Source organism: Zootoca vivipara, chromosome 8, assembly GCF_965207765.1.
Source record: "Zootoca vivipara chromosome 8, rZooViv2.hap1.1, whole genome shotgun sequence".
Classification (NCBI taxonomy): Eukaryota; Metazoa; Chordata; class Lepidosauria; order Squamata; family Lacertidae; genus Zootoca; species Zootoca vivipara.
In genome coordinates this window covers 43,268,081-43,294,626 of record NC_142591.1, presented here as the reverse complement: position 1 = coordinate 43,294,626, position 26,546 = coordinate 43,268,081, and the positions used below count along the sequence as shown (strand labels likewise).

At 42.0% G+C, this 26,546-nt stretch overlaps 1 protein-coding gene across 3 annotated transcripts in view; it reads right to left on the bottom strand.

The window, feature by feature from the left end:
• Window positions 1-13,613: 13,613 nt before the first annotated feature.
• Window positions 13,614-26,546, bottom strand: part of GATA6 (GATA binding protein 6) — a 35,294-nt gene continuing 22,361 nt past the window's right edge. For all 3 annotated transcript variants that reach the window (XM_035125182.3, XM_035125180.3, XM_035125181.3), the window contains exons 4-7: window positions 25,416-25,541; window positions 23,741-23,828; window positions 23,545-23,654; window positions 13,614-15,182 (exon numbers count right to left, since the gene is read on the bottom strand). In XM_035125182.3, coding sequence (XP_034981073.1) covers window positions 15,009-15,182; window positions 23,545-23,654; window positions 23,741-23,828; window positions 25,416-25,541 — 498 coding nt within the window. In that variant the 3' untranslated portion in view covers window positions 13,614-15,008. The remainder of the gene's footprint in view (window positions 15,183-23,544; window positions 23,655-23,740; window positions 23,829-25,415; window positions 25,542-26,546) is intronic.

Here is a 26,546-nt window from a genome sequence, read left to right as displayed (position 1 = left end):
GATAGCGTTTATAAGTGGTCCATGTTTCACAAGCATACAGTAAGGTTGATACTACAACACACACACACACACACACACACAGAGAGAGCAGAAGTAGACTGTTTCAAATTGTTTAAACATGCTGGAAATTAAATATACTTTTATCACTGTACAAGTACTTTTGCAAGCTTTTTAGGGTGTCAAACTCACCTCTTCCAAGTAGTTTTTGGTTACTGAATAATGGTGAGGCCGGTGTGGTGTAGTGGTTAAGAGTGGTAGACTCATAATCTGGTGAACCAGGTTCACATCCCCACTCCTCTACATGCAACTGCTGTGTGACATTGGGCTAGTCACACTTCTCTGAAGTCTCTCAGCCCCGCTCACCTCACAGAGTGTTTCTTGTGGGGGAGGAAGGGAAAGGAGAATGTTAGCCACTTTGAGACTCCTTAGGGTAGTGATAAAGCGGGATATCAAATCCAAACTCTTCTTCTCTTCTTCTTTCACTATTGCTATTACCTTATTACTTCTTTTTCTTTTTTGGTAAATGTTCTGGTGGGAGATATTTTTGTTTTGCTGCTTTTAATCTTTGTTGTTAGCTGGGAGGAAGGTTATAAATGTTTCAAATAAATTTGTGTGGTGACTCCTCTTGTCTTTGAAATGAAGAAATGAATGTTGGAATGAATACTGTATTGCACACATAGCTCTGTGCTACAAGAGTTTCATGGGACCCTTTTCCCGATGAAGAGATAGTTTGGCTACGGGTTCCGGTTTCCGCCTGCAGGAATGGCGGACCTGTTTTCCATCCCTCTGACCTTCGTAAGGAATTTGGCGGTTGCTAGGGGAGTAAATGGCAACCTCCTACCCTCTCCGGGGGTTACGGAGAGGGGCCGCTGGCCCGCGATGCCCCCAGACCCACTCCGACTGTTTATGGAGTGGGGGGAGCTTGGGCTGAAGCACTTACGAGGGCCAGGACTCCCGGACGCTAATCTGCATGGCGGGGATTTCCATGATTAAAGAAGATAATTAGGCTTAAATCTATGGACATACTTCAGAAGGAGGGGCAGAAGCGCTGTTTACTGCCGAGAAATCTATGCTGCTGAGGGTGAGGAGTTAAAGGCTGTATTTCATCTGGAAGAAGGATTGATGGGGACGGAGCGATAAGGGAAGCGAGTCTTTTTTATTTTTTTTCATATGAGTTACTTCGTACCTTCCCAGACGTGATGTCCTGGCTTGTTTGGAGTGAAAGAGAAGCAAAAGACTGTGTGAGTTGAACTTTATAAACTGTTGTTATTGAGCATATTTTTTGAAGATGAGGAGTTGCTGACGAGAAAAGCCCCCCTCTAATTGGATGGGAGGAGTGCCTGGACGCGTTCGGAGGATTTATGAGTTGTGACGCACTTTGAATTGGAGCAGCGACCTGAAGCTAAGTTCAGCTATAGGGCAAGGAGATCCATTAATTTACCAAGAGTCTATGCATGGTGTGAGGTCTGGTTCTTCTGCCTGGAAAAGCTGTAAATTTTATAAAGATCGTTAATCTATGAGAGAAAACGAAAGTGATTTGAGTTTTTTTAAGATGGCGCTGCTTCGTGTTGAGAGTCGACGCAATAGGGACGCTCCAGACCAAGAAGATTTATGGGGAGGCTGGACCGATTAACTCACACAGGAGAAAGAACATTTGTGAAACTTTGTTTGACATTTATCTCAGCAGCTGGGAAATAATCGGTTGAAAGAGGAAAACATCTATGTGACTGTAAGGGAAAGATCTGGATTATTATGAACTCGGAGAGACGATTTGAACTTTAGAAAAAAGACGGCAGTGGACGGTTGCGAGGAATCCCCAATTTCTTGAAGCATGGGAACCCAAAAAATTTTTCTACCGTGTTTCTCATATTATAAGACACGTCTTATATTTATTTTTTCCTCAAAAAAACACACTATGGCTTATTTTCAAGGGATATATTATTATTTTCCTCCTGCTCCTGCCGCGGCCAGCATTGCTGCTGCGCCTATCACTATGTCTTATTTTCGGGGTATGGCTTATATTCCTTGAATACTTAAAAATCCTGCTATGGCTTATTTTATGGGTATGTCTTAAAATATGAGAAACAGGGTAGATGATTTGGCATAACATTCGGTTTGATTGATATATATGTGTATAATTTGAAATAATGAATGTGATATAATTGGTTTTAATTGGAAAAATTAATAAAAATATATTTTAAAAAAAAGAGATAGTTTGGCTAGAGTTATTTATATATCCAGAACATTTTTATCCTGCTCTTCAGCAGAAAAAGGCTCCCAGAGCATCTTGCAATAATCAGTGATAAACCCCTAGGTTAAAATCTAAAAGATATAGCACAAAAGGAAAACTGACTGGGTGGGAGGAAGGGAAAAAAGCAAACTTGGGCACTAGTTCTTAATTACAAAGTTCTTATAATGACCAGTTTAAATGGAAAGATTTCTAGGAGAGGAGCAAAATTTTTCTGGTAATGGAAAAGCTTTCCAGTCCCGTCTCCTTCAGCAGCCTATCATGGCAGGATGGTAAGACCAGGGTTTTTTTGGGGGGGGGGATAAACAAAAAGATGATGGGAAAAGTAATTAATCATAAATAGATGGTTTTTTAAAGAACACTTCTGACAAGTGATTTATGTCTTGAGACAGAAAAGTGAAGGGGTATAATTGCAATCTCCTATCTCCATCACAAATAGGGTTCAACTGGTTACCTGCATAGGGAATAATACAAGTGAAAGGAGAGGCATAGTTTTTGAATTGAGTAAGGCTAAAGAAAGGTCTGGGGCCAAACTCTATATTAGTAAAATAAAAAAATTCCTTCAGTAGCACCTTAAAGACCAACTAAGTTTTCATTTTGGTATGAGCTTTCGTGTGCATGCACACTTCTTCTATATTAGTAACTTACTTCCTCTTGTGGATGGAACCCAGTGCTGTATATGGAGGTTTGTTGAAAGAATCTATTGGTGATCTCACAGTGGTGAAGGACAAAGGAAGGAAAGGACAGCAAAGAGTCATTTTGTACACGACCAGGGGGGAGAGGGGGAGTGCTAATAGATTTGAACTATTAACACACTTGCTGAAGAGCATGGAACACAAAAGAACGACCCTGGATGCATGGGAACACTAAAGACTGAAAACTCCACTTCTGCAGGAGTTCCTTGAGGCTAGGTTCTCACAGCTCAGTTAATTTACACAACTCCAAAATTCTTTTGGAGCCTCTGTGGCCTAGACTAGAGAATGCTCAGAGGGTTGCCGCAGGTGACGCATCTCTGGGGGCCTTGTGGACTTCCGGCGAGGCAAGATGGCGGTCGGCACGGAGCCACAGAGCTCCTGAAAGTGACCAGCGCTGCCGGAGCTGCCGGACGGGCTCCTGAGCCACCAAAACCACAACCGCCAGCGCCCGGCCACCTCCCCAGCGGCAGACCCATTGGAGAAAGGCCTGAGCCCAGAGTCCCACTGGGAAAGACCTCTGGGTTTTTTCTTATTTTTTTCCCCTTTAATTTTTTTTAAAAAAAACTTTAATAATTTTTTTCTCCCCTTTTTCCTTTTTTTAAAAGGGGAAACAATTCTACATTTTTGTTATTTAAACTATAAATATCATGAAATTATGGTTTTTTGTCTCGAAGTGACACACCACCCGAGTTATGCTTGGTTTTTTGGCGATTTTTTACACACCAAGCTCAAAAGGTTGCCCATCACTGAATTAATACCTTGAAAGTCCCCAGTAAAGGGGGGGAGGAGTGACACAGCAGCTGTGGTTTGTTCTGTCATTTCCCCATCCGTTGTATAATCCACCTGGACCTGCGCTGCTGTTTCTGCAATGAGCAAGTCTCCAGGTGTGTTGTGCAGCAGGTGAGAGAGGATACAAAGGGTCTAGGCCGGGCACACATCCCCAAACTGCGGCCCTCGAGGTGTTTTGGCCTACAACTCCCATGATCCCTAGCTAACAGGACCAGTGGTCGGGGAAGATGGGAACTGTAGTCCAAAACATCTGGAGGGCCGAAGTTTGGGGGTGCCTGGTCTAGGGGAACGGCTTGGAGAAATTGTTTCTGTTGGAGCTCCTGCTGGATCAATAAACCTAAGTGTTGATCTCTGGGTGCCACGTGGCAACTCCAAGTTGCCTTCTTTGTGTTGAAAGATTGTGTAAAAGTGTCATTATTGTTTCACTGTACCTTTAAGAGTCAGGAAAGATTTAATGACTGGGGCTCTGCAGCTGTGGAGCAGCTCTACAGGTGTTGCTGTGAAGCTGATGATGCAGGGTATATCAGGGGTGTTGTGTGTTGCCTCTGTGCTGGGCGTTTTCCCAGTGTGCTCTTGGTGGGTGGTTTGGTTGTGCGGGTATTTTGTGTAAGCTTAATTTAATTTTTGTTATTTTTACTTTCTCCATTAAACCAAGCATTTGTTTAAGTCTTGGTCTCTATGTGTAAGTTTCTCAACCAGTTTCTGCTGATTTTGCTTTTAACCCCAACACTTTGTAGAGATGTTTCCTACTGGTTTCACTATGGAACTGCCTCAGTTATACCTGAGCTGCCTCCTATTTGCTGTTCTTAGGGAATTAGGGGAATGGCTGCAGGGAAGTGGATGTGGCGGCAGCTGCATGGCTGCTCAACTCTTGGGGAGATTCGGGAAAGCAGGAAAGCTGAATGGTTTTATAATTATAGCTACTTCTCTCACAGGGTTGTGTTGTGATAAAATGGGGTGGGGATAATGGTATGTGTTGCCCCTTGGAGGGAATAGTGGGATATAAATGTAACAAATGAAAAAAACGAATCCCTTCCACACTCCATATCCAAAGTCACACTCCAAAGTCACCAGACTGCTGGGTCCAAGATCAGCATGTGGGTCCAGCAGGTTAGCTTGAAGCTGGATTCTGTTTGCACATGATCCTGGTAAAATATTCTGAGAACAACTGGGTTAAACCACAGGTCAGAAGATTTCATCACAGGTATTTAACGTTAATGTTATGTTGTCTGCAAAAAAAGGAACAGAGCTATGGCGCACTGACCAATTCCCTTGTAACTCTTTTATGCTCATGGAACATAAATGTGGGGAAACCTTTGACCCTCCAGATGTTCTTAGACCCCCAGGTCGCCACAACTCACAAGCCAGCATGTCAAATAGGCATGGGTTTAGGGAACTGTCATCCCTCAACGCTATCTGGAGGGCCAGAGGATGCTCATCCCTGCTTTTGATCCGTATGCTTATATTTCATTCTGATACAGCTGTTCTTATAAGCATGTACCCAAGGAGCAACTTTTAAAAAGCCAGCCCATCACCACAAATGAATCAAAAGGGATCCTGGGCAGCTGGTGGTTTCAGAGGACTTCCATATGTTACTCCCAGCAGCAGAAGACATGAGGTGGGGTTGGAAGAGGTGTGAGTAGCATCTTACAGTCTCTCCAGGGAAGACCTATTAACTAGGGTAGGAAAGAGGTGTTAACTACCATCCCTGTTTTGAAGTGGATGTTGCTGTGCCATCCACACTGGCGTGCCAGTCGTAGGCACTGAGCATGGAGATTGGCACAGTCCCATGTGGAATGCAAATGTTCAACAAACAAAGCATACTGATCTTTGGGGAAATACCTTCAGGGCCTAAGCATACTTCACAGTGGATGGATGTTTCCATGGGTGAAGCTCCCTTACCTTTATCTTCTCATCCCCAGATTATCGAGATATGGATCTATGAGAAGAGACGTAACAGGAATACTGAAGACTGCAGGAGTCTGGCAATGTGAGACTTTATGTCTGGCACGGCTTGAGAAGAAGGAAGTCTGGCTTCCTCTCTTAATTACGAGAAAGCGTACATGTACAACCAAAGAAAGCATTTGTCAGTTACAAGCACCTACTGCCTTTCTTTTAAGCCTGCAAGCAGTAAATAGTTTCAAAACACGAGGAATGGAATTGTAATTTGAGTGTCCAAAAAATGAAAGGAAGAGAAAACATATTTTTTTATAAATAAAATGCATGGTTTTGTTAAATTTAACTCTGAAAATATATTTTAAACTCTTCTGAAAAGACAGAATCCGGAGCTGAAATCACTGATTCAATCCACCACTTCTAAACTAGGTTGTGGGAAAGTGTGTTTCTGATTGGAAAGAGACTCATTTCCTTGCAGTGAATTCCTGAACAGGCATTATGCTAAACATTGCTTGCTTCCTTAGTTGTAGACATAATTAAGAGTTGCTCTTGTTGTGTATCCCCTACTGGCATGGAAAGGCTCTAAGCAACTATTTAAGTGGCACCCGCGCCACCCTCTCCAGCAGATCCATTCCAGGGACTGGGAGAACCTGCCATTTCCACTCCCATAATTATGTGTCCAGATTAACGGATATTTCTTGCTGCACTGGTGCAGCCTAGCAAGCTTGCCTGAATGTTGAACAATCACAAAAAGTAAACACAAAATGTAAATCAGGGCCCTAAAGGTTACCTTAAGCAATTGCAACTGGAAATTAGAAAAATCAAGACCAATATGGTTTACAGGTTTAATTACAATGAAATATAACAAGTTATAAAATTATGTGTGGCAAGGAGAAAGTAGATAGAGAAAAGATTTTCTCTGTCTTTCATGACACTAGAACTTGCAGGCATCCAATGAAGCTGAACTTTGGAAGATTCAGGACAGATAAAAGAAAAACCAAAAATTCATAAACCGAGGTGTTCATAAACCGAGGTTCCACTGTATGGTCAAAGGCTGCAAAAGTCACAACAATATTTGACAACAGGAAGGATCTTATACTGAGCTTAAGGTAGGGGACACGATTCTCCCCCTTCTGATTTAAACGCCACAATAACTCTGTGAGGTAAATTAGGCTAAGAGGCAGTGACTGGCCAAATATCACCCAGTGAGGATTTGAATCCAAGTCCTAGTCCACTAAAAGGGACCCAGGTGGCACTGTGGGTTAAACCACAGAGTCTAGGGCTTGCTGATCAGAAGGTCGGTGGTTCGAATCCCTGCGACGGGGTGAGCTCCCGTTGCTCGGTCCCAGCTCCTGCCCACCTAGCAGTTCAAAAGCACATCAAAGTGCAAGTAGATAAATAGGGACCGCTCCGGCGGGAAGGTAAATGGCGTTTCCGTGCGCTGCTCTGGTTCGCCAGAAGCAGCTTTGTCATGCTGGCCACATGACCCGGAAGCTGCCTATAGAGCGAGATGAGTGCCGCAACCCCAGAGTCGGACACAACTGGACCTGATGGTCAGGGGCCCCTTTACCTTTACCTTTACCTAGTCCACTACACCACACTGGCTCTAGAGACAGCTTTGCTTGTGTAAGTACCATGGTACAAGTAAATCAATCTTTCATCTGATATCATTTGGGTACAGCGATGGGAGAATTGTTTCACTTTTATGAGAAACAAATTTTGCATGGTTTTAACAGAGAACACAACATTCTTTAATTATAAAGCTTATCCTGTCATTCTGCAATTATAGTTTCATGCTCTCCCACCACTCCCTGCTAGCCCCCTTAGTTTCTGTGTTGTAGTACAGTGTCCCACCATAAAGCCCAAACTCCATACCAAATCAGGCCAATAAATCAGAAATCCTAATAAAAGGGAGGAGGACTTTAAATGTAGCGCGTGGGTCTGACTTGCGCTTTGGTCAATCCTGGGCAAAGTACACTTTTATTGGGCCAACATTGTGCAATAAACACGGCTCCAGAGACCTTTGCCCTACTGCTTCCCAACAGAATTTATGTTTTGTTTGCATTTGGGGGTGGAGGGCAAGTGGAAAAGGTAAGGATTGTTGTTTTAAAGTCCTTATATCACACCACTTATGCTATGAAGGTAATCTCAGAGCAACACTAAGAAAGACTACTTTGCATTATTTTCAGAAGGACTGATAAGAGAAAAATCAGCTGAAAAATCAGCTGAGAATATTATTGATTTGAATTGTATCATGTTGGCTGCAACCTAATGAGTGAGTAGATTTGCTGAGGGTTTTGTTGCTCTTTTAGGGTACGATTTTCCTGTTACTTCAGATTTGAATTCGCTTTCTTGAAACCTAGCAGTAACCCCATGATAGGACTTATTAGCATATCTCACCATTTTCTAAAAAAAAAAAAACCTTGATAAGAACTAGTCACATCTCATCTCCTCCTAGCTAACTGTGATAGAAGAGATTCCAGTGACAAACTTTGTATGTTCACCAACCTAGAATTCCATCGGTCAGGCATGGCCAAACTTGGCCCTCCAGCTGTTTTGGGATTACAATTCCCATCATCCCTGACCGCTGGTGCTGTTAGCTAGGGATCATGGGAGTTGTAGTCCCAAAACAGGGCCAAGTTTCGCCATGCCTGCTAGGATAAAGGACAGCCTAGAAATGTCAATAGTAAAAACTGTATTCAGGTTTCTTCCCAAATGTAGATAACTTTGCCCTTATTTCATCCACTTTCTGAGATAATGAATTCATTAGGTTGAATCCCAGCAATCATTGCATGAAAAAAATTACTTCTGTTCAGGCAACAAAACCTCTCTTCTCCATGTGCCCCCCCACTCCAAATCTGCTCCAGAGGGTTGGGGGAACCTGTAGAGCAAGTACAGTAGATGGGAGGAGGGTGTCCAGGGGGCAAGCAGGAGAAGACAGAGAGGAACCTCCTCTGCAAAGTCACTCATGCAATGACTTTGTTGGGAAAAGTCCATTGTTCATAACTTTTTTATTATTCTTTACATTCCTGATACCTCTTCATTTGGTGACCATCTACAGTTTTGATCAACGCACTCCTAGTTGCCTTTCCCAACTCACTAAAAATAAAATTTACTTTTAGCAAACATTTTTGACCCAATTCATATAAACATCAATGGCACCACCAAATTCTTTCTCATTCTTACAGTTCAATGGAAATGAACTTGTGACCCAACATGTTCATATCTGTTCAAGATTGCAGTAATCCCTGTGAGGTTGCTAGCAAGGTTTTTTTGAGCTATTGAGCTGGGGAGACATGCAAGCGGTTACTCTGAATTCACCTGTAAACTGCTGCATGTCGTCAATTAAAGAAAAGAAACTAGATCTGAAATAGTAATCCGCTTGACTCATTTGGAAGAAAATTAATTTGACCAAAATGTTAAAAATAAACCTGCTTATTTCACTGATCTTCTGCCACATATCTAATAGTTAAAGGTAAAGGACCTCTGGATGGTTAAGTCCAGTCAAAGGTGACTGTGGGGTGGGGTGCTCATCTCACTTCAGATCAAGGGAGCCGGCGTTTGTCCACAGACAACTTTCTGGGTCATGTGGCCAGCATGACTAAACCGCTTCTGGCACAATGGGACAATAGCTGTCAACCCTTCCTTTTTTTGTGAGAAACTGCCTTATTCCAAGCCACGGCTGTCAGCCTTCCCCTTTTTTTGCTATCCTGGATTGTTAGATATACTGTAGACTGTCCCCAGGATGGGTGAGGCTGCTGATCCCTTATTTTCAAATCTGAAAGTTGACAGCTATGAATGGTACACCGTGACAAAAGCCAGAGCTCACAGAAATGCCATTTACCTTCCCGTTGCAGCAGTACCTATTTATCTACTTGCACTAGTGTGCTTTCGAACTGCTAGGTTGGCATAAGCTGGGACAGAGCAATGGGAGTGGGATTGGGCCCCACCCCCACCCATTCTCATTGCTTCTTATTATCATGTCCCGTTCGTTATCTTTGTCTTGAATGGTACCATAGCCTAGAAGCTAAGAGAGACCGCAGTGTTCATTGTACTGATACATTGACAGATTGAAGAAAGGTGGCATGTCAAGAAATTGCTTCCACTCATGTTCATGCTGTTTTGGTAGGGCTGTTAAGACAACACTGTCCAGAAAGAAAGTACCGCATGCATGTGGATGAAAAATGTAAAATAAACAAATAAACCCAGCTTCTAAAAGTTGAAAAAGAGGAAAGAGAATCATGACAGATGTCCACCCCCGACCCCTGTTTCAGCCAAAGCACGTTGAAGGCTTATCGCTTTTGCTTTTTGCCTCTGTAATACTTTTGAAATGTATAACAAAACAAGCTTTTTGCAAAGACACCATCAATCTTCATAAGAAACTGGTTCTGTTGAGCATGTTACTAGATCTGCTAGTGTGTCTGTACACACATGCATATGAACCCATATTTTACATGCATGTACACGGACAGTGCTCACACCTGGGACCTTTACCATTATGTGCTGCAGACAGAATTGGCTGTGACCACCTTGCTCACACTGGAAAATTAGGCAGTCATCACTAAGAACCAAATATGAGTGTGCTTCTTCCAAACAGCTGGCAGTAACCACACCAGAGTTGCAATTGCAGTATTTATGAATGATTAAAATGGTTTAAGGGTAGAGTGGCTTTTGCAGCTTGAAATGTCATTACAGAAATATTAAGACAGGGCTACATGGGCTACCCAACCTGTGTGGCCTGATACATGATTGCAAAGGTAAGAGAGAAATGGCTCGAGGTGAACAGTTGTCTAATATGGAAGTGGGAGGATGAACCCAGTTTTGCTAGGAAGCAGGAAAGATTCAGACGGGGGCGGGGAGGCCACATACAATGGACTAGCTTTTTCCAGTCTCTTTCTGCCATATGCAAATTTGCATTATATTTTGCTGGTGCCACACACTCAGGAGCCATGCAAAAATATTGAGATGCCTGAGAGAAAGAAGACAAGTTTGGGATTTCACCTGAACACTCCACACTTTAAAAGCAGGGAGAGAGGCACTATTCTGTGCAGATTCCTCACCTCAAGGTTCCTGTGGCCACTCAGTTCCAGCCCAATGCCTAGTGTGAGACATCTGCAGGGAGCTTTGTCGCCATCTGAACCTTTGTTGGCAAGTTGGACCAATGGCCTGACTCCATAGAAGGAATGTCCACATGCTAATACTGTACAATGTTGACAGGTCATCTGACATGGTAAATTGCCAAGAACAGACTAGGTGACTACAAATCACTAACAATCTCAAATTAACAGGTCAATGGACTCCATCTCAAAAGCATTTCAGAGGTGCTAAGGACAATGGTATACAGTACAGTACATGTTTGAAATATTCTTGTTTTCCACAGAGTCAGCAAAAGAGAGTGGCAAGGAGAAAATATTCCATAATTGCATCAGCCCCTTTTTTATTACATGTCATGTCATTGCTCCCTGTTATTACACATATTTGCCCTTTGATACAGATCAAAAAGTGCATCTGTTAAGGAAATTAATGAGTCCATCAACTGCTTTACTGAGACTCCAGCCCCAGAATTCAGCTTCCATGCATGGGGACACTGAAGAAATAGAAACACAAAGACCTACCAGTATATTTTGCGTAGAGAGCAATGCTCCCCCTCCCCTCAAAAGATTTTCCCCTTCCTTGACATACTGTATTCCAAAGGCTAACACAGATGAATAGTGGGGTTGGGTGCATTCTGACAATCCATGCAGACTTTCTCCCTGCTTGGATTGTGTAGGTAGTTCAACACATTGTCTACATAACCTACCATCGAGCTGGGTGTTGATTTTTCTCATCATGGGCATTCAGGCAATTTGTACTCATGGCAACCCTATGCACATGACAACCAGTTCACCATGCACACATTTTAGTTGTGGAAATCCCCCTCCTCCCACAACCGTACATAGGCATTAAGGCTGAAAAGCAAGCAAGACATTTCAGATAGACATATTTGCAGTCATGTCAAGAAGGGTCATTTATGTACAGCACCAGAATCCCTATTATTGCTCACCCTTTTGGCTGGAATCTATGCACCACAGATCACCACATCAGGTAGGCAACTTACCTTCTTGCATCCAGTATGTGGGGTTGTAGACATGGCACTTCTGTCTTAAGTAATGAATGGATGGCTAGTGTCTTATCAAACGTTTTGATTGATCCCTTGTGTGACCAATGGGAGTACCAGAAGTCATTTCATTTTATTTGTGCTTGATTTTGAAATCCAAAATGGAAGTTTGAGTAGTCACCGCCTGCTGGTTGAGTCTTTTAAAAAACCTGAGTACAGCTAATCCACAATTTCAAAATCATGAGCTTTAAGATCAGGTTAATTGTGAAGTTATTTCTATTACCACTTTGGCCTTTTAGTCTGTCTTTCAGGATAAAAAGTGCCATGTTGTACATTATGTGTAAAATCATGATAATTAGAAATGTGCTATAAAAAGTGAAAGGTGGGGGGGGGGAGAGATAAATATACTGTGAATCTAAAGGTTAGAGGGCTTAGGGCCCTCATATTTATGGGACCACCTCTCCTGGTATGCCCCACAGAGGACCTTAAGGTTCATGAATAACCAAAGTTTAGAGGTCCTAAGCCCTAAGGAAGTCAGACTATCCTCCACCAGGCCAGGGCCTTTTCAGTAATGGCTCCAACCTGGTAGAATGCTCTGTCCCCTGAGACTAAGGCCCTACAAGATTTAACCTCCTTCCGCAGAGCCTGTAAGACAGAGCCATTCCGCCTGGACTTCAATTTAAATTCAGCCTGATCTTTTATTCCCCTTCTCTTCCCTCCCCCTCTTTTTATGAAGATTACCCGCTCTTGGACCCCACAGCTAACTCTCCCCTGGCCTTCTCGCTGGCCCAAGTAGGACTAATTTAGCCAGCTAGCCCTGGTGACCAACTAATGTTTATTGGATGGGTTTTCCCCAAAATTGATTTTTGAACTTTGAATTTTATTGTTATTCCTGCTTTTATACTGTATTTTATGCTGTTTTTATGTTGTATCATAATTGTTTTCAATTTGTTGTTAGCTGCCCTGAGCCCGGTTTCTGAACCAGGAAGGGCAGGGTATAAATAAAAATAATTTATTATTATTATTATTATTAGCTTTTTAAAAGCCCCTGAAAACTTTTGTCCTGCCAATAGGCTGGATATTAAATTCACTGAACATGTCAATGAGAAAAAGGATGTGTGACCCTACCCAAGTTTCATTATTTTCAATGGGGTTTAGTACTGCAGTCTAGAATAAGCAGGTTTCCTTGCATCCTTTCGGAGAGCAATGGGGAACCACCAGCCACTGCAGATGCTGCTGGACAGCAATTCCCATTATCGCTGGCCATTGGTCACACTGGTTGCAGCTGATGGGAGTCCAAAACCATCAGGTCCAAAAACATCCATGCAAGGGAAATTGACAAAACAGGTACTGGGTCAAAAGGTGAAACCTGCCCTTCACACTACAAAACCAAAGTATGATCTCAGGTGGTAGATGTCATGGACTGGCTCCCTGAGCATAGGGCATGAGACTCTTAGGGTTGTGGGTTTGAGGCTCACACTGGGCAAAAGATTCCTGCAAAATAGAGGGTTGGACTAGATGACTAGTTGTGGTCCTTTCCAGCTCTACAATTCTATGATTCTGCGGGAATCTGTAGCCCTCCAGATCTCTTTTTGGCCTTCCAGTTTTCATCATTCCCAGCAAATGCATTGGTCACTGATGATTGGAGCAATGTGCGGAGTGCCGCAGGTTTGCAGCCTCTGGCATAGCTTATACTGGTTCAAAAACCATGCTAACATTGGCATTGCTGGCTAGGGATAAATGAGATGAGATAGCATTATTTGCGTGCATGAATGATTGGAAATAAGAATATTCTTTTGATTCCTTTCCAAACTTGTATGTAGCTGTTCCTTGAGTACACCTCTCTATTGTATAATACACGTAAGAGAAATCACATTGTACAAAGAGAGAAAAACACATAACCTTTTATTTTTAAACCTCTGGTGAAAACTTTTCACATGACATCCCTTTTTTAAAAAATGTAAACCAACCTAGCTATGGGTCAGGTACATTATACAGATTGCATCCAGTACTTTAAAGATGCCTAAATATTTTGTTGGAGTATTTACATACTTTATCCATTAGGTAGTAAAGTTTCACTGCAACTGATAATTCTTCTAGCACATACTTTATTCCGTGGCAAGATACTGGGGATGACTGTGTATATAAAAGCTCATGTCCAGATAGACAGGTAGGGTCAATTTCTTTTCCTGAGAAAACGTTTGTTCTTGAAACTTGTACTTTATAAATCAGAAACACAGGAGAATGTTTTCTGTTACAGTAAAAAAAAAAAACTTGCAACAAAAGGATGCTTAGTTAACTTTTTTCTTTTAAATTATTTACGTACCATTAAGTTAAAATGTTTACATTCATTCCATTCATTCATATAAAAAACTGTTGTTAAATCTTATGCTGATGATTTAACACTGATTGCTGCAAGACAAATTGCACTTTTTTAATATAAAAAAACAAAATTATTGTATATATGGAAGGGGGAGGGGGAAAAATCTGAATGCTACCCTGTTTACAAATTCTGACTGACTACAAACAGTTCAGCCACAACATAGACGCTCTGCCTCCTCCATCACAGTATATGTTAAAAACAACAACGAAAATATTTTAAACAAAAGTTCTCAATAGCCAGTTCTAATGGGAGAAGGTTTTTTTTTTTTTTACAAAAATGTGTTTCTTTCCTTCGTTAGGCTGTATTGGAAGTCTGCTTCAGAAAAGCTACTCAGATATGGGGGCATGTCGTGAGTGGAAGGCACTAGCTGAAACACTGACATGCAAGAGGAGATTGCATCGAACTCTCAAGTTCAATATATGCTCACTTGTTGCTTAGCTCTTCTGTGTTGCTCTATAATGCAAGCTTTGCCTATTTTGTCTTACAACAATATCAACACCAATCCGATCTTGGATGTTGGTAGAGTGGGAATGGGGGAAAAAATACACAACCCACAAATACACAAGGTGGCACTGGTGGTTGTGGTGAAGATGTAGCAACAGTGCAGATGGGCACTCCTCGTTGAGCTAAGAGAAGTGGTTTGGACTCCCTTGGTTGTCTTGCATAGCTGAGGACCTGGGCAATGAGACCATGAGAAGAAAAAAAAACCACCCCCCTTCCCGCGCGCACACACGTTAGAATCAAGGCACAAAAATGACTGGCAAGGAATGGCCTTGTCATCATAGTCACGGCTTCTTGGGACAAAACAAAACAAAACAAAACAAAAAAACAAAAACCACAAGTGTCGCTGGCTGGCTGATGCCCAGTGCATGGATCCAGCACCACTGACTCATCACCACTTCATGCTAGAGCCAAGGCACACCAGGAGGAATCCTGTCTCACAGAGGCCGTGACTTCTGCAGTGGAGGTCAAGCTGACGCCTGAATACAGCCCTTCCTGGCCGGAATATTTGAGTGTGCTAGTCTCGGGACTGCTGGCATTCTCTCCCCGGCCGGACATCACGGAAGAAACTGCCTGCAGAAGAAGGAAAGCAAGGAGGGATCAAAAGCTGTAAAAAGCAGCACATATTTATCAAGGAAAAGCAAATCTGCCTGCCCAGGCTGGGTGACTGCTGACACAATCACAGGAATTACTACCCGTCCACCCATTAGGCTGAGAAGTGATGAGAACATCATTCAGTTTGAAGGAGTGGCGTGAAACATGCATGAAGTGAATCAGTTCAGTGTCTTTGGGTTAGATCTGCACACGTAAGGCCCCAAAGCCCATCCACCCCCCCATTGCTGCTTCCTAATTCATTAGGTTTTACACAAAAGCAAAATGTTTCCAGACTGCACACTCTGGACCTGTGTGCAAAGTAAGCAGTTTTCAAAGGTGAAATAAGTAGTGTCCTGGGTTTTATCTCAAAATTATCAAGAGGGTTGGAGAGCCGCTTCTGTTTGGTGCATCATTATGGGGAAAGGAACAAAATTGGTTTAATATCTTATGTTTCAAGTGGGAAGATCGTTTTTCAATCAGATTGAAGTACCCAGGAACTCCAATTTCCCTTCTGGTGATATTCCTGCAGATGTGCAAGGTCCAGGGAGTTCAGGAGCCATACGCTGAATTTAGAAATGCATCTTTCAAAACATTTTATTTATTTATTTATTTATGGAAATGGTGTCCCTAATCTCCCAGCCCTGCACCCACAAGAAAGGAGGAGTCCTCTTCCCTTTCCTCTCTGCGAACTGGTACTCAGGTATATGCACAGCACGTGACTCACATTTCGAGAACAACAACAAATGCTTGTAGATAAGTTCAGTGCTTTTTTTTTCTTTGAAAAATGTTTGGGGGTACTCTCATTTTCCTACTCATATTGAAATACTGACCCTCAATGAGTCCAAACGTAAGATTCACAAAATGTTTAGGGGTATGCGTACCCCTGCCCCCCCCCCAGGAAAAAAGCACTGGATACATTACATTCACACATCACCTTTCAGTCAGAAATGGCTCACGAAGCTGTTCCTCTACAGGCCAGGCCAGATAAATCAGTTTATTATAGGCCAATGAAAACTTTCAGTTGCTAATAACACCAGTTCTCTGAGAACGGACTCACTCCCTCTGTGTAGGGAACTCTTGATTCCATGCCTCATTTTTTGCTGCTCCTGAAACAGCATCTAGCCATTGGTTTATTCAGAATTATTTATCAATAACCAGGTGTTAACAAAATAACACCAGTACAATAAAATAGCAGTAAGCCCTGGTTTGAACATCACACTAAACCCAAACTATAGCTTAGCAGGACTGCATAAGTATTCCTGGTATTTTTTATTGACATGATGTGGTGAACTAAACCAAAGTATTGTCTGAAATGGGGCTCGTGGTTATGCCCCCTCCTCACTAACTATGGGCTGGAACCAAGGTTTCTTCGGCTAAGCAATAGTTTAGCTTAGCATGATGTGCGAACCAGGCAAAAAAGATAATTCAGAATGGTCAGTAAAGCTGGCATTAAGGATATATGTGTGAATATTTGTGAATATATGTGTGGAGTATTTCTAAAGGCAGGTAATTTCACAGTTGGGGGGGGGGCACCACAGACAAGGTCTTCAAGCCGCCATTAGATATAACTCTACTAGGAGCAGTGTGACTAGCTGGGGCCGATGAGGACAATCTCAGTTAATGGGATGTTCTATAAAGGCTATCTCTTAGATAGCCTGGTCCTAAGCCATATGGGGTCTTATCAGTAGACAACAAATCCTTAAACTTGGCTTGGTAGTGAATAGGCAGGCAGTGCAATTCCTTCAGCACTGGTGTACCTTATGTACACAGTCAAGCACAGTACTCTGCAAGAGAAGGTGCCCTGTAGATACCATTTCATCAGGAAGTCTGTTCCCTATGATGTAGGAATCAGACTTCTAATGTGGCGGCACCTAATCTTCAGAATCCCCCTCCTTCTCCCGTCCCATTATAGGTCAGACAGACACAATCTTTCCTGTCTTTACGGCACCTATTGAATAGGTTTACTCTCAAAAAGCCTGTTTAAGTGGTGAATTTTATACCAGTTATCTGTAAGGGCCTTAAATTGTATTTATTTCTGTCCTATTGTTAATGTGAATGTAGTTAATTAACTAAACAGACAAGCAAACAAAATGTTCAGTCAGATGCTCCAATGAGCATAACAACAGCAACAACAACAACTTGTTGTTATTCACAAAAGAATCCCTAAAAAGCTGCAGCCATCCCAATCTTTTTGATTTTCTTTTCACAATAATGTATTCTAGCAAGGTGTTCCAAAATTGTCTTATAACCATACTGCATGAGCCTCGAGCCTCCTTCCTTCTGCTTTTTTTAAAAGCACAATTCAACATCAAACCCTATTTTAGGCCCAAGGAAAACATGTGAGTGGTTTTATCACTGGCACAGTGCACACAGCTCAGAGTGTGGTTGTGCGTGACAGAAAATGGGGCTGGCTGGGCTACATGACAACTGGCAGTGGGTATTCAAAACACAGTATCAGTGTGAATTCCAGAAGCTGGCCTTGGGACAAGAGATAAGAAATGGGAGTGGGGAAGGACAGGCAGGCTGCTCTAATGAATTATGCACCTGGTGTGGCCTTCCCCAGCCTGGCGCTCTGTAGACTACATCTCCCATGGCTGCTGCAAGTAAGTTGTAGTTCAAAACATCTAGAGGGCACCAGGTTAGGGAGCAGGGATTGACAATGACGGTGGTTCAAAACAAAGTTTAAGTACAGCAAGAAGGGAGTTTGGAAAGGATCTGTTGTGTTAACCTTTTGGTATTCGCTTCTGTGTTGTGCCCCTATTTCTTCTCAAAGACACATCAAAGAAGCGTTTCAGTTAAACGTGTTGTAAACTTTGTATGAGAAATCAGGTAAGCGAAAACAGAACTCCACAGCACCATCTGGTGTCACAGTGTTAGAATGCATAAACAACGCATATAAAGCGTTTTTTCTTTGCCATTGTAGTTGAGTCCCTTAACACGGGTTTGTTTTCTTGAAAACAAATGGGGAACAAGCAGAGGCACAGTCCCATATTATTCTATATACATGATAATACATGGGTTTATCAATATTCATATTTTAAATGCATTACTAGGTTCAGATGTGTTCTATTTTTTGTGGTATGAATATAAATGGGAGAAGAGAGCTGGAGGCACGTGAGATACGCTATCTAATATGGAAATTATAGTGACTTTATTTTTTTAAGATTCATTTCCCCTTTTCCCTCTTCCAATATGCACTGTTTTTTTACTCTTCTTTATACCCCCCCTCTACCTTTTTTTTTGAGGGGGGAATGACCTTTATTCAAGTTTTTACAGATGTGATGTGTCAGTCTACACAAATTATATGCTTAATATGTTTGCCTGGTATGGATTTCTTTTATAGATATCTATATTATAAGGATATTGTAGTTCCTAGCATTGTACTATCAATGCTTGGAATGTTTTCTACTAACGTAGTTACCAATATATTGCCTTTTCATTTATGAGTAATATGGATTTTAGTAGTTGTATTTTATGCCTGGGCATTAGAAGATTTTGAGATGGAGAACAGTAATGTGTCCTATACTTATAGATGACAGATATATTATACTTACAGTACTTTAATAGATTTATTATGACTTTAAAATTTGTTACATGGTGTGTTAAGAGCTTAGGTTCTTCTAGCAAAGGAAACAGGTGCTCAATAAACTTTATTTTTAAAAAAACTTAAAAGCTGATGTGGCATTATTACAGGAGACACATCTTTTTGTGGAAGATAAATATAGAATGTGTGGGAAAAATGGTAGGGAAAGTACCGTATTTTTTCATCTATAAGAAGCCCCCAAATTTTGGACATTATTTTTTTTGGGGGGGGATTAGTCTTATAGTAAATGGAAAAATACAGTACATGCTAGTGATCATTCTAAGCATTCTATACTGAACCTCATAGAAAATATCCACTGGGGTTTGAAGAAGGTGGTTGCAACATGCAAACCCAAGAATCTCTACATTGCTTGGAATTATTTGGCACCGTTGTCTAGAAAAGACGAATGAATCATTTCTGCACAAGCAAAGGAATGTGTTTTCTCTAATTGATTAATTCCCTTTTTGTGAACTGAAAAAGTCTTCTAAAAAGTCTTCATATTCTTTTGTGCCAATTTGGAATTTTCTATGCTGCCAGAGATAAGAAGTATGGAAAGTTGCAGAAATGAAATATTACTGCAATCACTTAACTAGCAAGTGTATTTGGAGGATCGTGAGTGAAGTACTAGTATTGTGGCTTCGTGGTGGGTTATCATCTGCAGCATTTTTAACGTGACACCCTTCTTATCTATCCCTACTTCCATCCTGTGAAGGATATTGGGATGAGAGACAGGAGCACTAGTTGAGTGTCTCCCGTCCCCACCGCCTCAGTGTGCATGGCTCAGGTGTGCGGAGTGAAGTGCAGCCTTGCTTCCTGCCAACACCAGTGCACGAACCCAGCTCTCACCTTCTGACCTCCACAAATTCAGTAAAGATTCAAAGGAAGAGCCAGTGGTACTCACATAGACTTTTCCCTACAATGAGCAGCCCTGGTCGCCCAAGGCTCCTTCAGCAAGTCCCCCATTCAGAACTTAGTTGAACGTATGGAAGTCAAAGGAACAGATCTGGCCAGGTGCACAGACATAAGAGGTGGAGCAAGCCCAGGATGTGTAACTAACTCCATCCTCCATGTGTGGCCAACATCTACAATCACAAAACAGCCTTACCATGAGGCAATATGAATCAGTCACTATAGAAAGCCATTTATGGGTGTGACCTGTGAGCCCTGGGAAAGCAATAATTCAAGCATGCACACATTTCTATGGAAAGGGTCCCTTCCATTTCTATAGTCCAATCAGGGGCACGATAGGTAGGACTGCATCATCTCATCTTCACATGATTTGCATTAGCAAATACTGGGGGGTTAGGTCAATGCTACTGGTTAATGATTGCTGTGGAAAATCCTAGTGCTACATACAGTAGGGTTTCTTGAAGCAGATGTGTAAAAAGTGCAAAAGCAATAGTCATATGTACATGAGCCTTTAAAAAATGTGTACATGTATCTGGAAAATCTAGACAAAACAGATTTTCCAGACAGGTGCATCTGGATGTTTAAAGTTGTGCCCACACATCTCTTGCCATCCCACTTCTGTGTGTTTTCTGCAGAAATCAAAGCAGGTAGCAATGGCTTTAGTCCCGGAAACAAACAAACAAAACAAACAATCGTACAGCTGTGTTTCTTACTGCTCTGACAAACATTTCTCATCATGCTGTTCGTCCTGGTCACTATTCTTATCTTCATCTACCACTACCAACACACACACACACACACACCATTGTGCACTTAAAGCCATTCACCAGCATCAAGGATAATTCCTTCTTTCCATTATTTTCCATGACCTTGACAGCTCCACCACCACCACCACCACCACCACCACCACCACCACCACAATCCCCAGCACATAGCTGTCAAGCTCTCCCTTTTTTTAAAGGGAAATTCCCTTATGCTGAATAGGCTTCCTCGCGAGAAAAGGGAAAACTTGACAGCTATGCCCCAGCAAGTGTTTCACAACTCCACAAATGTGTTTCAGTGTGGTTGTATTTTGTGTAGTTTGGCAATGTTAAGTCTCTCTAGGGGGCCTGAACTGCTGGTGGATGCATTTGTTATGTTGTTGGTGTATTGCAAACCACAAGCTTGCCCTGAATGTTGAAAAATAGCATGCTTTGCACTTTTGACGGCATGCTCCGCATACATTTAAAACACATTTAACGCCCATGGCTTCCCCAAAAGAATCCCAGGAGCTGTAGTTTACCCTCCCACCCCACAGAACCGCAATTGCCAATAGCTAACAAAGTACAGTTCTTAGGATTCCTGGGGAAAGTCAATTGTATGGTGTGCACGCAGCCCTGGAATTAAAGAGCTGGAAGGGACTTAAAAGGTCATCAAATCCAAACCTCTGTTGATGCTGGGAATGCCCAAACAAAGCAACCTGCTTGATGCACTACCTATGTTTGGTTGGTGTTTGGTGTGATAAATATGAAGGACATAATCTAGTCCTCAGGAACATGCGGTGACCACATACTCAAATGTTGTGAATATCCATGTCTCCCTAGTACGGTATATGTTTGGAAATATGCACCTCTCCTCTGTACATCACATGTTTTCTCCAGCAAATACCAGTTGGACACTAGTATTCCCGTGCTGAATAAAGGACCAAAAGCCTCTAACCAAGTCAGGTATGGGGATCAGATGGGCTTGCCTCCTAGTAAATGTGCTTAGGAGTAAACTCATTGGAACTCGGTGCAACATAAGTCCAAGTTAGCACACATTGGCTTGTCACATTGGCTTTTCAGAAGCATAACTAGAAGGCCAACCAGTTCAAGGCCAAGCTAGCAGCACTGTAGAAGTGCAGTAAATGTCCATCCATCCATAATAACAGTTGCAGGAGGACATGTTTTCTCTTTCACAATGTAACTGCATATTTGAGCAGTGAAGCAAATAAAAGGAATTGGGTCAGAGAACAAGAGACACTGAAACCAAGGATCATAAGACAAATAGCTATGGAGCTTATTTAACTAAAAGGAAGCCAGAATGAAGCTATTTCCAAGTAACGGACATGGCTGGAATACATATACAGTACAGCTGAATGTGCAATGGATATAAATCTAATGCACACTGCCCAACAGCTCCTCTCAGAGTCGCGCTTCTGTTATGGGGATAGAGCCCAAATTCCAGCACAGAAACAGCAATACTTTGTACTTAGGAAATGTGCCCTTTTTTCCTAGATCAAGGGTGATGAACCCCCAGGCCGGATATGGCCCACAGCTGGATTTCATCTGGCTCCTTGGGTTCTCCTCCTGCCCATGAGCAGGAAAAAGCTGAGAGGGGAAAGAGTTTTGATGTTCTGCAGAATGGTCAATTGCAACTGTGTTTTCTGAAGGAAAATCAAAGCCAATGGAGAAATGTCCCAACAGAGAGGTAGACTTATTTGCAAATTTGCCCAAAATGTTGGGCATTTTTGCAGTTGGATGCGTGTAGTTTTGGGGGGTGCAATTGCATTTTGAAGTTTGAGGCTCTGAATCGCTGTAAAGCAGGGCTCGGAGTTCAGCTGTGCATTCAACTGAGTCTTGACATTATTTGCATTCTTCTGCTGGGATTACAGAGTTCTTTTTGCCTTTTGCACAGCCAGTACAGATAAAGGAGGTTGGAGAGCTTTATAAACAAACTTTGTTGGGTTTTTTTTTAAGTCTATGGAGAAAATGGAAGGGTAAAGCGAGTGGCACTGCTAAAAAAATATTTCTCATTTTCCATAGGAAACGGCTGTTTGTGCCTCAGCTCCCTTTTGGGTCTGGTCCAGTGATAGGTACTACACAGCCTCCTATTGGAAATTGCTTAAATCATCAGCTAGCTAAACTGTTCTTCAGAGAGCCTATATTTTTACCGTTCACTATGGCTTATCATGACAGGCAAACTGGAGCAATGTTTCAAAGAGCCATACATATTGAGATGTCAGCAATATGCAACTGTATCAAAACGTAAAATTGAGTTGGTACGTGGTCTACTCAGAAGTAACCCCCACTGATTTGAGCAGGACTTACTTCCAAGTAGCTTGCATAGAATTACACCCTAATTACTCAGTGAAAAAGGAAGATGTTCAACCAAGCACCCAATTTTAATTTAAATGCTTGATAGCCCTGACATACACTTGTATAAAGTGAGTTGAGCGTTAACGGCTCTCCATCATTATCTCACAAAGGTGGATTATATTCACTTAATTAACCTTATCAACAAGGTATTTGCAGTACTCAATGCTGAAATAAAATGTACATTGGAAGTAAAAGTACCTATCTTCCGCTCATTTACCTCCCTATCAAATACATCACCATCAGAAAAGGCAGCATTTCCTAGACTGGACCCATGAGTGGGGAGATGGACTACAAGTAGAGCTTCAGTACTGTGATTTCTGCCAATACTGTATCTGTGTATCTGACCCAACTCCCTGCTAGGACTGCTGATCATGAAGGATTTCAGAATATACAGCTTTTATGAAGCGGAAACTTGTTTTAGCCCATGGATCACCCCAGCCTGGATCAGGGCCAACGCCTATTGTACAATATATTGTACAATATAAGATAGGATACAGCACAGTATAAATAAGAGATAAACCTTGTAACTTAATAAAGATGTTTGTGAAGTACTTTAGTTTTACATTGTGTTTGCGTTGATAGGTAATTTCCTCAGATATTCCCCATCCAGTATCAGCTCCCTAACTGAAAAGTTTATTTAGATTACTGTTCTACTAGATAAGATAAAAATGGAGATAACGTGCGCCACAGAAATCTACTCGCTTGCAAGCATGGATACTATTTTGTCACTTACCCCTGAGGCTGTGGTTTGTGTGCTAGGGGAAGCATTTTTTCGGCAGTCATCTGAGTTCGTAGAAGACGTGGAAGTTGGAGTCATAGGAACGGCATTATTGCTATTATTACCTGCAACGGTAGCACCCAGGTTAGAACTCTGCGTTCTCCAAATGGCCAAATCTCTGTCCCTCCACAAACTCTTTGATTATATTTACCCGAGCATGACTTTGTCTTAGCCAAGTTCTTTGGTTTTCGTTTCCTGGTTTGAATTCCCTCTTTCTTCATAGCAAGGGGTCGGGGCACCTAAAAATGCAATACCCCCAAAATTTAAAAAAATCTGAAATTTGTTTTCTCTTTGGATACATTAGAGACATGCTACTATAAGCAACATTACAGTGAAAATAATGGCATTAGGACATGTTTAATTCATTATGTAACCACTATTCATGTAAAATTTCACTATTTTCCTTTCTCCAGTTCGACACCCCATATGTACACAGAGGAGCAGCCATAGGATATGGTTATGATTATTATTCTTTAATCTGGCTGGCAAACAGTGACACTTGATTCTGCAATGGACATTGTGTTCTGTGCAGATATAGAGCTGCATTGTACATATGTGTGTGGGATCTTTTAGGCCTATAAACCTTATCCATATTCAGCATCCTCAAGAAGATGGTAGAATGGTAGTCTCCTTTTGGGCGGCTGTGTTGGGAACAGGGCTAGACACAGTCCAACCTTTTCTCATCCATCTACTCAAGAGTTGGGCCTTTCCCATCAAACTTGCAGCCTTTCTTATCAAAAGCCTTTCCCCCCAAACTTGAGGTCATTTCTCCCAATTGTCTGCACTCTTAAGAACTTCTATGTGGCTAGAATGTTTTACATGTGGAGTAAACCAGTGGTTCTCAATTTGCTAAGTACTGCGGAGCCCCTGTTTTTCAAAAGCTGAACCAATGGACCCCCTACTTTTAAAAACTTTGATATCTTTATCGTAGTTTTTGGTATGTGAATGGTGCCACAGACACCCTGAGTGGGTTATGCAGACCCACTAGGGCAGGCAGACCACCCATTGGGAACCACTGGAGCGAATTATTCCTTCAAAGTCAAGACTGTTCCCTTTCTCTGAAATAGATTTTGCACTTTTACAAGTGCCACGTAATGTCTGTTCCACATTTGCAAAGAAGTTGATATTTTAATGCGGCAGAACCTGTGCTTTGGAATTCCTGACTCGACAATAGGCAGGCATCCTCGCTATCTTGCTTTAGATGCCTAATAAAAACTTTTTTTTGTTTTGGCAAACCTATCCCAACACATAATTTCATTGGCTATATTTGTTTTAAATGTGTAACTGATGTTAACTTTGTTCTACCGTAATGATTGTTTTATGTACTGTATATTCGTTTTTTCTAATTGTTCTGTGGATTTTTGGTTGTGCTTCATCTACAATTATATCTGTACACTACTGAAACCACTCTTCGATTAAGCAGTTCATAAATTTACCAACTACTAAACCAATAAATAATACCGAAGACCTGTTAGTAGCAGCAATCAGTGACTTCTGTTTTCTGTTTAAATTATTCTTTACTGGAACATTAAATGATGGGCTGTGACAAGACGTGGTGACATGGGATTTCTCTATTGACATCCCCTATCATTTAATAGCTAAGTACAATTGCATACATGCAAAATAAAAATAAATAAATTGGGAGGGATAAGAGAAGCTCTCCCCACCCCAAACCCCTTTCACCTGCCTAGCAGAGTTGGACTTAGGTCTCCTGTGAAACGAAATGCATGTTCCATCTCAGGAATGGTGTGCTGGATGGAGTGGCCTTTAAGCATGCATCAAGCAAGGACTGAAATAGCTCCTGATAATATGAAGTAGCTGCTCACCCCATGAAGTTTCATGTACAGGCCACAGGCATTGCATACGGGCTCTCCTTCTGCATTCCTGCGCCAGAGGGTGGTGGTCGTAGTGTGACAGTTGGCACAAGACAAACCCACTCTTCTCGAAGAAGGCTAAGAGGCAAGCACAAGGGAACGCCAGATCAATACAAAGACATGTGGAGAGAGCTCTTCTGCACATAAGCAGTAGCAGGATTGTGTATAGACCACAAAACTGGCTTCAAAAGAAATAGAGAGAGAGAAACAGACAGACAGACAGACCGACCATTAAGTGGTAGAAAAGTAAAGAGTCTCAAAGGTTTAATGGGCCAACACATTTCAAAAATATATTCTCCATGATCACTCAAATACACAATGCTATGTTTTCTACCATGCTAATTCATTTGGAAGGAAGTTCCACTTTATTCGACTGATAGTCAGAAAGAAAAACATTTCTCAGTACAAATATAAAAATATAAAACTGAAGGCATCAGAAGGATACATAAATGAAGTAGGACCGCGCTACTGAACCTCCTACAGGTAACCCACATGAAGGCATTCGATTATACGTTTCCGACACTTGGGCGCCAGGAAGAGGAATTTAGCCACTGAGAAGGTTATATTCCCAGTGGCCTTGTTTAGCAAATATGCTGCCTGCCGTTCTCTTAGTCGGGAACTAAACTAAGATAAATATGGGGTTATAATATATTGCCTTAAATCGTTATAAAAGGGACAACTTAGTAAAACGTGTTCTGTGGATTCTACCTCAACCAAGGCACAATGGGAATTCATTTGGTTACACAGTATGGTTGAAGGAAAAGTTGTGCCCCTGAATAAGATTTTTTAACATGTTAGGCCAGAGGTTTTCAACCTTTTTAATCCACAGCTCCCTTGACCAATTACATTCTTCCTGCGGCACCCCTATGGGGGTCAGGAGCCCAGTTATGTCACCCCTTGCCTGCAGAGCTGGCAGCCTCTCACCCTTTTTCAAACACCCTCCGTTGTGGACTATTCCCTCAGCCTCCTCTCCTCTCCCCTCTCCTTGGGAAGCACCCCCTGGCCAGCCCCAGAGGCACCATTCGCCTGGGGAGCTTGTAGCAAGCGCTACTGCAACAAACAGCTGTACAAGCCTTGGGGAAG